Raw genomic sequence first — 17,551 nt, forward strand, 5'->3', positions numbered from 1 at the left:
AGTATGAGTCTTGCAGCATTTCTAGATGGTCTGGAGTGTGTGTAGGCGTTGTTTGGAGATTTTGGCATAGACAGCGCGGCCATAGTCCACCTTGCTGGTGAAGAGTGCTTGCATCTGGTGTTCTGAGGTAACCATTTGGAGATTTTTCATAGCATGCATAGGACGTGAAAGCAGGAGGAGCACACTGCATTGATTTGAGCCATCATGTTGAGTTTGTCATCTCAGATGATCCCTAGATTTCTTGCAAGTTCTGTGGATGTGGGTATTGGTCCTAGCTCAGACGACCACCAGATGGAGTCCCATGGGGGGGTCGTGTTGCCGAAAACCAGTATTTCCGTCTTGTGGGAATTGAGCCGCAAACATTTTGTTCACATCCAGTCTGTTACAATGGTCATGGAGTTGGTGAACTTGGTTCTGGCAGTGGTTATTTTGTCCATCATGGGAGAATGGGAGTATGTCGAATCCCAACCATTAGACATAAATGGTTTTCACTTGTGGTAAAACTGACATTAAACCATGGTAAAACGCTTGCTAAAATTATAATCATCTCACACAAAATAATTTAGTGCCAAATTGATTCTTTAATCTTACAGTAGTGATTATACTCAATGGGACCATTCACACAAGATCAGGATACAATAAATGGGGAAGCTACCTAACCCTGCTTTACAGATTTCTATACTACAATTCCCAAAAGCTGTAGAATCATTGGTCTGTAAAAGCAGAACAATAACGGAAACAACAGCTGCTCACATCTGAAAGTACACTCAAAACAACTAAGCATATATTTATAATAATACATGTAGTGCTCAAATGTTCATTTGTCTTTACTTAACGTACCGGTGATGACAATAGGAGGAAACTCCTATAAAATATGTATGCAGCACCTCTCACCTTGTAAAGCTACATAAAACAATGTATAGTGCTATGATGTTGTTTGTCATCTGCTATGAATCCCATCCTAAACATAGCTGCTATTTTTGGAGGCTCCTCTGTCCCTGAATGCATTTAATAAATCATTTCTGATTCTGAAACATTATTGTCTTAATGGCTGTACAACATGCTCCATCTTCATTGTTTCTTTCTGTCCTGCCCCCTGGTGTTAAGGTATGGCTCGAATATACTGGGTTTTTCTGAAGACATCTAGCAATTGCAACAAGTCTTGATCATTTAAGATGAAATCTTAATTTGTAGTCCTACACCATGATCACTAAACTATTGACACAAGGGGAAAGATTTATTTTTCTGATGCTAATGTGGCAGTAGGTTGGCAAAAATGCCATACCATATTTACAAAGTGGTGCAATGCACACATTGCACCACTTTGAAAACCCTTGTGCCATATTATGTTTGTGCCAGGCATAATGCATGCAAGAGGGGTGTTCCGGCTTTAGGAGGCCCAGAAAAATGGCCCTGTGGAATCTATGAGATTCCACTGCACCATTTTTGGCATCATTTTTAACGCCTGCCTAAGGCAGGCATTAAGGCTACCGTAGTATTCAATGGGCCTCCTTTCACTTTGCAGGATTAGTGTCTACGTTTTTGGCGCTAATCCTATAAAGTCCCAAACTAGCATCAAAAATGTTTACGCTAGTTCTCTAAACGTGTGCATTGTGTAAATACACACATAGTTGCCTTAAGGGTGGAGCAATGGGGCGCAAGAAAGTGGCACATCATGACATGATGCACCACTTCACATAAATCTGGCCCAAAGTTTCTCTAAGGTGCAAGTGTGCCAATATCAGTCCTTGTTATCGCTTCTATAATTTACACACTGTAGTTTTGTAAACTTGCAACCAGTGTTCTTCAGCCCTGGGCGACTTGTGAGAAGTCTGCAACAAGTGTTAATTTGCATCCCTCTTTACATTTTTAGTTTAATTCCATTATGTTGGTGTTTTCGATTTCTGTGTTTGCATCATACATTTTGCAGGTTACATCATAGGAGAGATGCCTTTGGAGATGAATTCGTCAAATCATTTGTGGATGGAGAGGAGCAAGGAGGAGCACTTCAGTTCTCTGTGGATTTACTGTAACGTGATGCCATCGCACTTATTGTTCAATTTCCTTAAGCGCTATTTTAATAGGTAGGACGTTTGTTTTTCCTTAAAAGGGACTGATTTAAAGCTGGTATTGTTGTGCATTAGGAGGCCCAATTCCTTCAATTACTCTGCCATGCAACTTCATATATAAATTAAAAGGATTGATGAAAGTAAATATCTAGGCCAATTGTAAGTTATCCAAGGGTGGCATCATCTTTGAAGTTGCTATTCCCATAACCGTAAATTGTAGTTTGTCTTTTTGATAGGGGACATACCTGTTTAATAATTGGTCCTGGGGGCTCCATTTTAACTAGAGGTGTTTTAGAGAGCAGTTCAACGCTGGTGATGCTCAAAGCTACTGCAAAAAAGATACCAGATAAACCTCATTGCCCAAGACACACAATATGTCACTTAAGATTTCAATATTTGCTGTCTACGTGCGACATAACTGCCTGAACCCAGACAGATGTTTGTACTGTCGTGTGTCAACTATGTTAAGACACATCTTTTGGGTGTTTGAGCTAAAAAAGCCAGGCTGGAAATAGGACGGTAATATTAAGGCTCATTAGAGTCTAAATAGTAACTTGACCCTTTTGAGATAATGAGGAAGACGCTGTGATAGGGAGTTGTTTATCATGTAACCACAATAGTGGCTGAGATGAGGGTGTTCCTTAAGTTACCAGACTGGCATGGAACTGATTTAGTAAAATGAGGGCCTGAATAATGTATAAAAGTAGAAGGCTGCATGAAAAGGGAGAGTGATCTGAAACTAATCTAGCTAAATCAATCTATGAAGGTGGCAGTATATTAAACTTGCAACCACATGAACAGGTAGAAGCTGGTATGTAACAATATATTGTGCAGGGCTCAACAGTATAGGTTCCTTTTTTAATAAGAAATTATTTTCTCCATGGATCAAATAACTCACATACATTAAATAAAGACTAAGGCCCTCATCATGACATTGGCGGTATATCCCACTTAGCAGTGCGGTGACGGACGCCAACATACTGCTGCGGATGCAAACATCTGTTCACCAAATTATGACCCACACACCAATCCTGCAGAATACTACACAAATCCGCCAGCCCAAAGGTCGGTGCTAAAGTGATAGTACCATCACAACGCCCACCACATTATGACCCACTAATTATCACGGCGGACATTCAATAATGGTAAACCATTGGCGGTACACACCTGTGCGCTCAAAATGGACACCCAAATACTAAACTACACTTTGGCCAATACCAATAACACACACCTGACACTCATACACACACCACATCCACCCACCCACAGCACTATAAAACACACACCCACATTACCCACAACCCTTTACGAATACAAAATATTGCCACCAGACTGACACCAAGATCACTGCGACAACTAGACACACACACACCACATACACCCATAGATCCCTCTCCCACCCCACTTCACACACACAAACACAGTACCAAACACCCACACACTTACACACACCACACAACACCCATGTCCCCACAAAGGCACCCCCATTTCACAGATGAGGAGTTGCGGGTCATGGTGGAGGAAATAGTCAGGGTAGAGCCACAGCTGGTTGGAGCACAGGTACAGCAAATATCCTTTGCCAGGAAGATGGAGCTATGGTGGAGAATCGTGGACAGGGTGAATGCCGTGGGACAGCATCCAAGAACAAGGGATGTCATCAGGAAGAGGTGGAATGACTTACGGGGAAGGTACGTTCCGTGGCAGCAAGGCACCAGCTCGCCATACAGAGGACTGCCGGTGGACCCCCCACCTCCTCCACAACATCTCACAGCATGGGAGGAGAAAGTCCTGGCAATACTGCATCCTGAGGGACTCACTAGAGTTGCCGGAGGACTGGACACTGAGGGTCAACATTTACTACTTATCACCCCCATACCTGCATGCCATCTCACCCTCTCACCCTCACTCCCACCACTCCACTCCATCCTACACAATGCACCTACACATATGACCAACCCCGATGCCAAGCCCTGCATGCTATACCAATGCATGGACAGCCCTCCCAGCCCTGCATGAACACCCATCACAAAAGCGTGCACAGCATAGGGGAAGTAAAAATCCCACAATACATCACCATACACAAACAAAAGTGGCAGGGCAACAGCAATGATAGAGGGAAGCTAGGGATGTACAATATGTCATAGACATGAAGCATAATACACCACTTCCATCCCCACAGGTGCCCCAGCAAATGTCAGCGGAGAGGAGGTGCCACGACAAACCAGTCCCCCAATAGAAGATGCTCCCAGTGATGACAGTAACTCTGGAATTCTGGATCTGGAGGAACTACCTGGCTCATCAGGGACCACTGGTCAGTCGGTCACCCCAGCCCACTCCCAGTCAATCAGAGAGCCTCCCCCATCAGTATCCAACACCACAGCACCCACCCACCGTCCCCACACCTCTATCCCCAGGACACGTCAATCAGCAGTGTGCCTACCTGTACAGGGATCCAAGTCCACACCTCGCCCCCAAGACAATCAGGGACCTGGGGTCAGTGGCACTGGGCACACCTTTCAGGGGACACAGGCACAGGGCAACAGGGACACTGGGAGGACTGATGTCTGCCAGGGGGAGAACAGGCCCAAGGAACAATGCTGCCCTCACTTCCAGCAGAGGCTGCCCAGGGGACACCTCCCCCAGCAAAGACAAAGCAGCCCTCATCCCCAGCAGAGGCTGCCCTGGAGACATCTGTCCCAGCAGAGACAAAGCAGGCATCACCTCCAGTAGAGGCTGCCCAGGAGACACCTCCCCCAGAAGAGACAATGCAGCCCTCACCTCCAGCAGAGGGCATGTAGGCCACCCTCCAGGGGCTGTTGAACAAGGAGCCCCCTCCAAAAGCAGTGGGCATGTTCCCCTCCTCAGCGGCTGTGACCTTACACTCCCCAGCATTGGGAAATAGGCATGGAGCCCCCTCCAGAAGCAGTGGGCATTTTCCCCACCTGAGAGACTGTGACCTTGCTCTCCCCAGCATTGGAAAATGGGCATGGAGGCCCCTCCAGAAGCAGTGGGCTAGTTACCGACTTCAGCTGAGGTGCCCCCACCCCCTATCCCCCTGAGGTGCCTGTCTACTTCTGAGGTGTTGCCCCTGCACAGTTTTGTGCGGAGTTAGTCAGGATCAAGTTGGGGCTTGGACTGTGCCCTGTGGCCATGTGGGCCTTATGTACTTTGGACTGGGCATTGGCCCTTTCTGGACAATTGTTCATGTATCTTTGTTCTAAAATTAGTTCATATGGTGGCTGTTGCCTTGACATTACAATTTCAGTACTGCCGACCTGTAATCCTTGTATTATTGAGCCGTGTGTCCTGTACCTTTGGTTTATGTCTGCAGCTGCTTGTGTGCATGGTATGTGTGTGAAGGGTGTGTGTTGTGCGTGTGTCTGTCACTCTCCTTTTCCTCCCTCCCTCCCTTGTGTGCTAGGCGACTCTACTCACCGTCGTCGTCGGCGTTGGTGTTCCAGGTGGAGCATCGGGAAGACATGCAGTTCCGGTTCCACGGCTGCGTTGATCTTCTCTGTGTCTCTGTTGGTGAGTCTTTGGTCTTCTGTGATGTGTTTCTGCCAGGCTTTTGATGGTGTTGGTACCACCCCAGAAATCGTGGCAGTTCTCAGTGTCATAATATGGTGGGAGGTACCTTGTCTTCCGCCTGGCTCTTGATGGCTACCGCTGTGATCAGTGGTGTTAACGCCCTGGAGCATGGTGTGGTGCATTGGCTGTCTATGGGAGTTATCACCGCCATGGTCTTAATTTGGCGGTAATTACAACTAGCTTGTTGGCGGTATTACTGCCACTTTAACTGTCACCGCCAATGTCACAATGACTACCTAAATGTTTCTCTCTACAGGAATCTAATTAATCTTTTTTTCAGTATTTTTGTGGAGAAAGCAATCACATCCTAATAAGATAAATAATATAATAATATATATATAAAAGCAATTTAAATTGTTTTTTCAGGATAAAACTGAAGAGGATGTCACATTTATTGAGATGAAAATCAATACATTTACTGATGATGATGTAAAATGCATAATAGCAGTATTATTAGGGGAAAAGCAGAAAACAGCAATGGAAGAGTTAGAAAAATCCATCACAATATTGAAGGGTATAATATCAAACTCTATGACCAAATATTTTTAAGAAATAAGAAAAATAAATGTGCTTAAAAATTTGAACTCGTTCCACTACATAACGGTTAACTTGCAATAACCCATTTTCTTCCAACCTTGCTTTGGTCATAAAGATAGGCAAAAAATGACATAGAGATTAGGACAATTGAAAGGATACTGAATCATATAATAGGGTTTGAAAGGTAGCATGTCGTACAAATGAATTTATCACTCTGACTAAGGAAATTTCAAATAACATATAAAAGAGAAGGCATAGATCCAAGTTATTACACGAGGCATTTCACAAAGGGAAATATTTATGATTTCCTCTCGCCTTAAATAACAGGCTATTTGGCAAAGAAAACAACTTTAGAAGAAAAAAAGTTGGTTATTGATTCTCTTAATGAAATTCAGGGACCTGGCAACTATTCACTAGATGCCTAGTTTTTTTAAATCTAATTCGTTAAACAGTGTTAACGCCTTCTTCTCCAGGTGGCATGCAACAATCTGCCTGTATTATTTTTAATCCAATCCAAAACTGTAATAATTCCTGAGAACTAAGGGCATGGTCAGCCACAGTTCCAACACATTTATTACATTAATCAATTTAGAAAATAAAATGCTTGCTAAGATCCCATCCAAAAGATTAAAATAATTATTGTCATTTCTGTTTCACAGAATCAAAATGGCTTTGTGTTTTTCTTGAACTTTTGATAGTATTTCTCGGATTTATGAAATAATTAATGGGAAATTGATGCGAGGCAGGCAAAATAACCTGTTAATAATATTGCTGAGCCATGTGCTAGGCTACAATGGAATTTTTCAACAGTAAATCTGTCTGAATTTCATATGGGTGATCAATTCAAATTGTAGTAAAAACATTATACAACCAACCAAAAATAAGGATTTGAATAACTGAGAATAACAGGACATGAATGGACATTCAAAGTTACATATATCAAGGATACCACCCATCTCTAATGATTTGCTTCTTAGAAAAGTTACTAATCACTATTTTTGTAGGAGAAACTAAAAGAGGAGGTGGCAATATGTCCAGAGCAGCGGACTTTGGAGCTGTGGAATCAGGTTCGAGTCTCTCCGGTCAGCTCAACATCCTGTGATTCTGGGCAAATCACTTAGGGGGTCATTCTGACCCTGGCGGTCCGACCACGGGAGCACCGCCAACAGGCTGGCGGTGCTCCCGAGGGCATTCTGACCGCGGCGGTTCAGCCGCGGTCAGAAAGGGTAAACCGGCGGTCTCCCGCCGGTTTACCACTGCCCTACAGAATCCTCCATGGCTGCGGAGCGCGCTCCGCAGCCATGGGGATTCTGACACCCCCTACCGCCATCCTGTTCCTGGCGGGTCTCCCGCCAGGAACAGAATGGCGGTAGGGGGTGCCGCGGGGCCCCTGGGGGCCCCTGCAGTGCCCATGCCCATGGCATGGGCACTGCAGGGGCCCCTGTAAGAGGGCCCTGCAAAGTATTTCAGTGTCTGCAAAGCAGACACTGAAATACGCGACGGGTGCAACTGCACCCGTCGCACCCCTGCAACAACGCCGGCTCGAATCTGAGCCGGCGTCCTCGTTGCAGGGGCATTTCCTCTGGGCCGGCGGGCGCTCTTTTGGAGAGCGCCCGCCGGCCCAGAGGAAATGTCTGAATGGCCGCCGCGGTCTTCTGACCGCGGTGCGGTCATTTGGCGGCGGTACCTTGGCGGACGGCCTCCGCCGTCCGCCAAGGTCATAATCAGGGCCTTAATGTCCCTGTGCCTACTACAAATGAATGTGTTCATGTGTAACATAACTGGTGCTAGTGTAAAGCACTCCAATACCTTTGGGTTGAGTTCATGTTATATAAAACGGAAACAAAAAGTGAATGGCCCTATCAATGGCATACAATATGTTTTATTGCTTTCATTTCTAGATTACTCAGATTAAAGGTATCACAAAAATAGCAATTGCAGTTGGGAGCGTTTGCAATATAAAAGAAACTATCTCAGCCAAACCAGATTTTTTGCATAATGCTTTGCGCAGAATCACTTGCTATTTCCCCCATAGAGCCATGCCCCCTCAACATGTTCCCCACCTATTGCCCCAGCTCTTTAGTACATTTGAAAACCCAAGAGAACCTCTGGGTAGACTCAATACATTTGCAGTGATAACTGAACACCAGATCAACATTTTCCTCTCCACAACAGCACTATTTCCACTGAAGTGCCAGAAGGAGTTGCCCCGGTCCTGGTAGAGAGAACACCAAACTTGTACTACTGTAATGCCTAATTCAAGAGTCACCAAGTGAAAGCTGTTGCAAACTCAAAAGGCCTAGAAACAGGCAATTTGAATCATCCACAAGCTGTATTATTCAGATTATATCACTGCAACACAGCGAGTTCTATACTGCCTTCTGATACTGGAAGATCACAACCTGTCCACACGTGTCTACCTAGAAAGGTTCTCAAACATCTCAGATGATGAGCACCCTCCAACATTTGCCATCCATCCAACTAAAACAAGTAGTTTGTGTGGAAAAGGCACACACAGAGGCATACATTCATGCAAATACTCACACGCAGGCATACTTGTGTACACACAGGCACTCTCCCACCGTCTGAGACTCAAAGATGCATTTCTATGGGTCTGCATTGAGCTGAAATTCTATGGGGCATATTTCAGAGCGCCTAGTGGTTCCTTGTGCCACATTAGCATCATTTTTTTTAAGCTAATGTGGGCAAACGAGGACAAAATCGCTGTGCAAAATTTACAAAGTGGCGCAATGCATGCATTTTGCCACTTTATATTCCCTTGCGCCACATTATGCCTGTGCCAGGCATAATGTATGCAAGTGGGGCATTCCCCCATTAGAGGAGCCAAAAAACATGGCGAAAAGAATCCTAAAAGATTTCTTTCTGTCATTTGTTTATGCATTTTAACACCTGCTCAGAGCAGATGTTAAAAGGGAGCATGCCATTGTTTTCAATGGCCCCTATGTACTGTTCAGGGTACTAACCCGGAACAGCACATCAATAGTGTCCGAAATTCTGACGCTATTGCCCCCTAACGAGTCCCATGGTGCACTGTATTTTAACAACGTCGCACACATGGTGGCGGTAGGTGGGTGCACAGGGCCGCAAGAAAAGTGGCGCTACATGTAACGTAGTGCCACTTTTGTTTATTCTGGCCCAATGTGTTTCTGGCAACCCATGGAAATGAGTAAGCTAAACGCCCCCTTCAGGTCATGGTCTGGCAGGGCTGTTCAGTTTGACTTCTGAAAATCTTAGCGCCCAAGGGCTCAGAGTAGACAAACAAGATGTCCACATTCATATGCAGAAGGACTCTGAAAAGGGTGACAAGCTGCATAGGCGCCATGCAACTCATCCTCACTCCCCTCTACAAATTCGTTGGAGCACTGGGGAAAACAGGGTGCTTGAATGCTCAAGATGTCGTATTAAATTGAACCATTATCTCTGGATCCAGCCCTATAGTAGAAGTAAATGTTTGTGTGCAGCCTAGTTGCTAAAATATGCTATATTTCTACGTATGAGTGAATTTTGAACGTATCCCATAGTTTACATTGACTTTTTACCACTATACGGACTTTCGTAGTTAAATGTGTGCCTCAATAAACAAGGCAGAGTATATATTTTGCCAATGACGTGATCAAGCTTCAATTAATTTCTTGCAATGCTTCATTTTTTCTCTTAAAATGTCAACATCCTCTTTATCTGTGTTGCAGTTCTTTTCATCTTCACTATCCTCACACATTGATTTCCCTGTCAATTAATTTCGATGGAAATAATTTCATCACATCATTACTCTGACGCGCTGTCACGAGACACTTGACAGCAATGATGGGTCAGTCACGGGAAACCAAAAAACACACTGAAAATAAATCGTCTTTTGAAAAATACAGGAAAGTAGTGTGATCATATGGGAATAGTAATGCATGCATTGTACATATCTATCAACATATCTAAAACGAGAAAAAGTTCTACACAGTGCCTTTAAATGTGTAAACCAATACAGTGTATAATGTGTAAGCCATAAATTGACAACGGACGCAAAATTGTACTCATCACTTCTCTTTCTCTAACTCCTTTCTGTATTCTCCCCTCCCCTTCTTATCCACGCGTGCAGGGTGTTAATTCTGAGAGTAAAAATCTGCCGCCCTTCCTCATTTAAATAACTCCAACCCTCTTTTACGGGGGCAAGCGAAAAAATCCCCCAAAAGGATTCTGCGTCAACGAGTGCTCAGGAAGTTTGAGGGTGCGTAGAGCCTCCCCGATTGCTGGTGCAGCGTGCTAGGAGGGGGGTACTCACCCATCTTCTGGCAGGCGCGGAAATAACTCTTTCAAACAGAAATGCCGTGTAAGGAGCAGTGCAGGCGGTGCGTGTCGTGTGAGGCGCTGTCCCTTACAGCCACCGAGCCGTGAGCAGAGGAATATCCGCACATCTATCTCATGCAGCCATCTCTCTCTCTCGCTCTATTTCTCGTGCCGTCTTTCTCCTGCTCTCTTTTTCATGCGCGCCTTCTCTCGCTCTCTCTCTCCCTCCCTCTCTCTCTCACTCTCTCCCGTCCCCTCCTCCCTCTCCCCCGCCTCCCCACCCCAATGGACTCCCAATCTGTGCTTCGGCAAATCTGTAGAGTTCTGCAAAGGGAACTGAATGACCCAATGTCACCGTTAGGACGTTGGGGGCCCAGGCAAGAAATATTTTGATGGCCTCTTATTAGCAGCAACTGAATTTTATTACCCATTTTATGTTCATTTTTTGCCAGTGCTTAATTTGTGCTTGTTGTTTCCAGTGAGGAGCACCGGCACTTATTTTGAAGACCGGCACTTATTATTCTGCCTCATGCATTTACTGCAAGCAAAAGACACATATGAAAGAGACGGAGGAAGACAAAAACGAAAAAGCGTCACTAAGGGGGAAAGGAGAAAGCTGAAGGGGCGGGGAGTGTCTGTAAATGGATTGAAGAGGCCGAGATGGCTTCGAAATTACGCTGACTCAGTATTCTGTGTTAGCCCACTTATCTGCAGCAACCGCTTGTTTAAGAGGAGGGCTTTGGGCACTGGCACGTTTTTATTCACAAATTAAGCACTGATTTCTGCCCACTTGGTGCTACACAATATTGAATTGTTATTAACCTTTTATACATGAGGTCACAGAAAAAAAAGTCCAGTTACGTTTTCCCTGCGGTCCCAAAAACCCTTACACTGACATAGTAGAGAGAGAAAGGTGAGAGGTAGAGGTAACAAGGGAGAAAGGTCGAGATAAATACAGTGGAATGATCTAGAGACATGAAGATCACCTTTCCTGGGGCCCCGTTGGAGTGTGGAGACACAGGACAATTGCCCATGCGTTACAACGTCTCTGGAATGACCACCGGACTGTGCCTGTCGCTTTTTTTTACTTCTTCCTTTTCTCCCTAATCCTATTTTTACTCTATGTGTCCGATAATGTAACCCTAGCCATTCATCTTTCCGTCCGTCCCTCTGTGTCTCTGTCGTCTATTAATTTATCGTTTAGTTCTCAGCAGTGTAGAAAGTGCAGTTGAAGCGGCCCAAAGGGTCTGGGTTTCCCACTGCCCCAGAATTGTTGCTTGTACTCCCCGACCAAGTTATGGAGCCCCAGTGTTCCTTACTTGCATTAAGATCAATGGCACTCTTGCTGCGCCACTGCTCTCCTTGTCACTCCCACTCTCCGTTTCTGTCGTTTACTCTCCTTCTCTATGGATTCCGTTTTTGCCTAGGTCTCTTTGTCTAGCTCGGTTTGTGTTTCTCTCTGGATTCAAAACTCTTCCATTCTTCGTTTTTTTCCTGCGTCTCTTTCATCCTCACACCTTCCTAATTGGCTCTGCCTCTATCTAGCGTCTTTTTCTTCATCTAATATTTCTCCATGCCACCCTATCTCTATCTTTATCTAAAATTAGCTTTCTACGTGTCTTCCTCCCGACTATATGTTTGTTAAACAGACAATATTAAATAATGTCCCGTTAATTTCTCCAAGCACCTTTAATCTGTATTTACAATTTATTTACCAAAAACCCGCCTTTCTCTATCTCCATATGTTCACGCTCCCTTCTCCTTTTCTACCCGGTCTTCCTCCCTGTTTTCTTTCCCCCTAGGCTCCCTCCTTCCTTTGGTACTCTAATGACCCAGTTTCCAGTGTCATTAATGCCCTGTAATTGCTTAATCCCGAGACAGAGTCTGGGCTCTCGGATGTCGTCCCTGCGTGCACGTGCGAACTCTTTTAGAAATGTCATCTCTGTGCAGGGCCTGCCGTTGCCGTCGGCAGGGGGGCTTTATTCGAGGCCTGACACACATTCAGAGGATTTCCTACTGTACTCCTTTCACGGGACTATTTATAGACCCTTTTCATACAGCAGAGGGAAAAAAGCGTCTCTAGCTGCAATAACTGGAAGCATTGCAAAAGTATGACCGTTCCCTCCTCTCTGGATGACCTTACCCCTTTAATCCAGTAAACTGGGCATTGCACGGTTTTAAAACTGGTAATCCTTCCTGAGCCACGCTGAAGGGAAATGTTAGGATTAGTCTGTTAAATGAAAAAAAGAATGTTCAGAAAGACTATAGCGACCCATCTCAGTCTGCTGTGACAATTGAAAAGCGTGCCCGTGCTCGGCTACCGTGCTTGAACGAAACGACCCACCGCCAGAGGCTTCCGTGTAGTCTAAAGTGCTGTTCTAGGTACATAGGGCTAAATAGTTCAAAGACTATGAGCTATGCCACTGGTTCTTAACCTTATGACTTCTGTGAACCCCAACTTTATCATTAACAGAACCCGGGGATTGTAGGAGGCTGGACTGGCTTGTAGTGAGTACCAAGGGGTACTTGCACCTTGCACCAGGCCCAGTTATCCCTTATTAGTGTATAGGGTGTCTAGCAGCATAGGCTGATAGATAATGGTAGCTTAGCAGAGCAGTTTAGGCTGAACTAGGAGACGAGTGAAGCTCCTACAGTACCACTAGTGTCACTTGCACAATATCATAAGAAAACACAATACACAGATATACTAAAAATAAAGGTACTTTATTTTTATGACAATATGCCAAAGTATCTCAGAGTGTACCCTCAGTGAGAGGATAGGAAATATACACAAGATATATGTACACAATACCAAAAATATGCAGTATAGTCTTAGAAAACAGTGCAAACAATGTATAGTTACAATAGGATGCAATGGGGACACATAGGGATAGGGGCAACACAAACCATATACTCCAAAAGTGGAATGCGAACCACAAATGGACCCCAAACCTATGTGACCTTGTAGAGGGTCGCTGGGACTATTAGAAAATAGTAAGGGTTAGAAAAATAGCCCACCCCAAGACCCTGAAAAGTGAGTGCAAAGTGCACTAAAGTTCCCCAAAGGACATAGAAGTCGTGATAGGGGAATTCTGCAGGAAAGACACAAACCAGCAATGCAACAATGATGGATTTCCAGTCGAGGGTACCTGTGGAACAAGGGGACCAAGTCCAAAAGTCACAAGCAAGTCGGAGATGGGCAGATGCCCAGGAAATGCCAGCTGTGGGTGCAAAGAAGCTTCTACTGGACAGGAGAAGCTAAGGTTTCTGCAGGAACGACAAGGGCTAGAGACTTTCCCTTTGGAGGACGGATCTATCACGCTACGGAGAATTGTGCAGAAGTGTTTTCCCGCCGAAAGACTGCCAACAAGCCTTGCTAGCTGCAAATTGTGCGGTTAGTGTTTTTGGACGCTGCTGTGGCCCAGGAGGGATCAGGATGTCGCAAATTGCGCCAGGAGACAGACGAGATGTCGAGCAAGACAAGGAGCTCTCTCAACAGCAGGTATCACCCGGAGAAGTGCCAGAAACAGGCACTACGAGGATGCGTGAAACGGTGCTCACCCGAAGTTGCACAAAGGAGTCCCACGTCGCCGGAGACCAACTTAGAAAGTCGTGCAATGCAGGTTAGAGTGCCGTGGACCCAGGCTTGGCTGTGCACAAAGGATTTCTGCCGGAAGTGCACAGGGGCCGGAGTAGCTGCAAAAGTCGCGGTTCCCAGCAATGCAGACTGGCGTGGGGAGGCAAGGACTTACCTCCACCAAACTTGGACTGAAGAGTCTCTGGACTGTGGGGGTCACTTGGACACAGTTGCTGGATTCGAGGGACCTCGCTCGTCGTGTTGAGAGGAGACCCAAGGGACCAGTGATGCAGTTCTTTGGTGCCTGCGGTTGCAGGGGGACGATTCCGTCGACCCATGGGAGATTTCTTCGGAGCTTCTAGTGCAGAGAGGAGGCAGACTACCCCCACAGCATGCACCACCAGGAAAACAGTAGAGAAGGCGGCAGGATCAGCATTACAGAGTTGCAGTAGTCGTCTTTGCTACTATGTTGCAGTTTTGCATGCTTCCAGCGCGGTCAGCAGTCGATTCCTTGGCAGAAGGTGAAGAGAGAGATGCAGAGGAACTCGGATGAGCTCTTGCATTCGTTATCTAAAGTTTCCCCAGAGACAGAGACCCTAAATAGCCAGAAAAGAGGGTTTGGCTACCTAGGAGAGAGGATAGGCTAGCAACACCTGAAGGAGCCTATCAGGAGGAGTCTCTGACGTCACCTGGTGGCACTGCCCACTCAGAGCAGTCCAGTGTGCCAGCAGCACCTCTGTTTCCAAGATGGCAGAGGTCTGGAGCACACTGGAGGAGCTCTGGACACCTCCCAGGGGAGGTGCAGGTCAGGGGAGTGGTCACTCCCCTTTCCTTTGTCCAGTTTCGCGCCAGAGCAGGGCTAAGGGGTCTCTGAACCAGTTTAGACTGGCTTATGCAGAAATGGGCACCAAAAGTGCCCATGAAAGCATTTCCAAAGGCTGGGGGAGGCTACTCCTCCCCTGCCTTCACACCATTTTCCAAAGGGAGAGGGTGTAACACCCTCTCTCAGAGGAAGTCCTTTGTTCTGCCATCCTGGGACAAGCCTGGCTTGACCCCAGGAGGGCAGAAACCTGTCTGAGGGGTTGGCAGCAGCAGCAGCTGCAGTGAAACCCCAGGAAAGGCAGTTTGGCAGTACCAGGGTCTGTGCTACAGACCACTGGGATCATGGGATTGTGCCAACTATGCCAGGATGGCATAGAGGGGGCAATTCCATGATCATAGACATGTTACATGGCCATATTCGGAGTTACCATTGTGAAGCTACATATAGGTAGTGAGCTATATGTAGTGCACGCGTGTAATGGTGTCCCCGCACTCACAAAGTCCGGGGAATTGGCCCTGAACAATGTGGGGGCTCCTTGGCTAGTGCCAGGGTGCCCTCACACTAAGTAACTTTGCACCTAACCTTTACCAGGTAAAGGTTAGACATATAGGTGACTTATAAGTTACTTAAGTGCAGTGTAAAATGGCTTTGAAATAACGTGGACGTTATTTCACTCAGGCTGCAGTGGCAGGCCTGTGTAAGAATTGTCAGAGCTCCCTATGGGTGGCAAAAGAAATGCTGCATCCCATAGGGATCTCCTGGAACCCCAATACCCTGGGTACCTCAGTACCATATACTATGGAATTATAAGGGTGTTCCAGTAAGCCAATGTAAATTGGTAAAATTGGTCACTAGCCTGTTAGTGACAATTTGTAAGAAATGAGAGAGCATAACCACTGAGGTTCTGGTTAGCAGAGCCTCAGTGAGACAGTTAGGCACCACTCAGGGAACACATACATATAGGCCACAAACTTATGAGCACTGGGGTCCTGACTAGCAGGGTCCCAGTGACAAATAACAAACATACTGAAAACATAGGGTTTTCACTATGAGCACTGGGCCCTGGCTAGCAGGATCCCAGTGGGACAGTGAAAAACACCCTGACATACACTCACAAACAGGCCAAAAGTGGGGGTAACAAAGCTAGAAAGAGGCTACTTTCTCACCCCCCCCCCCAAAGAAGGACAATAAGGCTAACCTTGGCCAGTTGAGACTTTATTGTCTAAGTGGTGATAAGTAGAGAGTAGCTCTGCAATAGATTGGTTACTCCCTTTATCATCCACTATATGGTTACTTCCCTTTGGGGATGTAAACCACCCTGTTTGAAGTTTTTTAGCTAAGCAACAATGTGAAGATGTATTTTCAGAGTTTCTATCAGTAAGTTTTAGTTTAGAGCAGTGGGAATTGTCCACTGAACCTATTTGTAGTGATGGAAATGCCAGACAGGGATGCTGTCTCAGAAAAGCCATAGCTGGGCAAAAACTTTGTCCATATGGCTGGAAGAGAGAACAGGGATGCTGTTTCTCTTGAGTTGGAGCAGGGCAGGGATGCTGTCCTATGAGCTCCACACTGGGGCAGGGATGCTGTCCTAAGTGTTGTGAGGCAGTGCAGGGTTTCTGCACTAAAGTTTCTCTGGGAGGGTTGGAGGGATGCTCCATATTAACTAAAATGGTGCTCTTTTTCTCACCAATGTTAGTTATCCCACAGAGAGGTACTTCTACCTCAGGGAGTCCAGCTTTGCCAGCTGATGATTCCCTTGGAACAGGTGCCACACCAGGAGAGGTTTCTCCCACCACAGGAATGGTATCCTGAATGGTAGGGTGGTTAGGGGACACTGTGATACCCTTTTTACCTGTTGATGGAGAGGGATCCTGAGTTTTCAGGCCTTCTCTCCTTTGCTTTTTCATTTCAGTAGAAATGAGAGGGAACAATTCCTCTGGGATGCCCAGCATGGCTGCATGGGCATAAAACTCTACATCAGCCCAACCTGAGGCCTCTAGGTCATTACCTAAGAGACAGTCTACAGGTAAGCTAGGTGATATCACCACCTGCTTAGGGCCAGTAACTCCACCCCAACTAAACTGAATTATAGCTAAGGGAAGAAACTTAGTGGAGTTATGGACATCAATAATTTTATACTGTTGTCCAATGATGTATTGTTCAGGAGCCACTAGGTTTTCAGTCACCAAAGTGATACTGGCACCTGTGTCCCTGTAGGCCAAGGCCTCAACACCATTTATTGAAACTGTCTGCCTGTACTTATCCATTGTAGGGGGACAAGCAGCCAGTGTGGCAAGGCCAATGCCACTAGGTGTGACAGAAACTGTCTTGGGACTGACTACCCCAGTTTCTATGATGGACCCATAAGTGAACCCAACTACACCCTTAACTTGACTGTTGCCAGCAGTCCCACCACTAGTACCACTACTGCTAGGGGCACTAGAGCTTGATGTATTAGTGGTGGTAGGCTCAGGGGGTTTACCTGGACAGGACTTATCCCCCTGGCCTATGGCCTCTGTTTTTACACACAAAGCACCAAGGCTTTTTAAATTGTGTAGGTTGAGAAGAAGAGGAAGAATTTGTTTTATCCCCACCCCCTGAAGAGTGTTTAAGATTTGAAGTGGGATCTTTGGTTTTACCCTTATCCCCATGCTTATC

General features: G+C 45.9%; 1 protein-coding gene across 1 annotated transcript in view; it reads right to left on the bottom strand.

Annotated features, from left to right (window-relative positions):
- Positions 1–10,695, bottom strand: part of LOC138300838 (rap1 GTPase-GDP dissociation stimulator 1-like) — a 522,948-nt gene extending 512,253 nt beyond the window's left edge. The window contains exon 1 of the mRNA XM_069240650.1: positions 10,489–10,695. Within this exon, the coding sequence (XP_069096751.1) occupies positions 10,489–10,492 (4 nt within the window). The 5' untranslated portion in view covers positions 10,493–10,695. The remainder of the gene's footprint in view (positions 1–10,488) is intronic.
- Between the last annotated feature and the right edge of the window lie 6,856 nt (positions 10,696–17,551).

This window comes from Pleurodeles waltl, chromosome 6 (assembly GCF_031143425.1).
Source record: "Pleurodeles waltl isolate 20211129_DDA chromosome 6, aPleWal1.hap1.20221129, whole genome shotgun sequence".
NCBI classification, from domain to species: Eukaryota; Metazoa; Chordata; class Amphibia; order Caudata; family Salamandridae; genus Pleurodeles; species Pleurodeles waltl.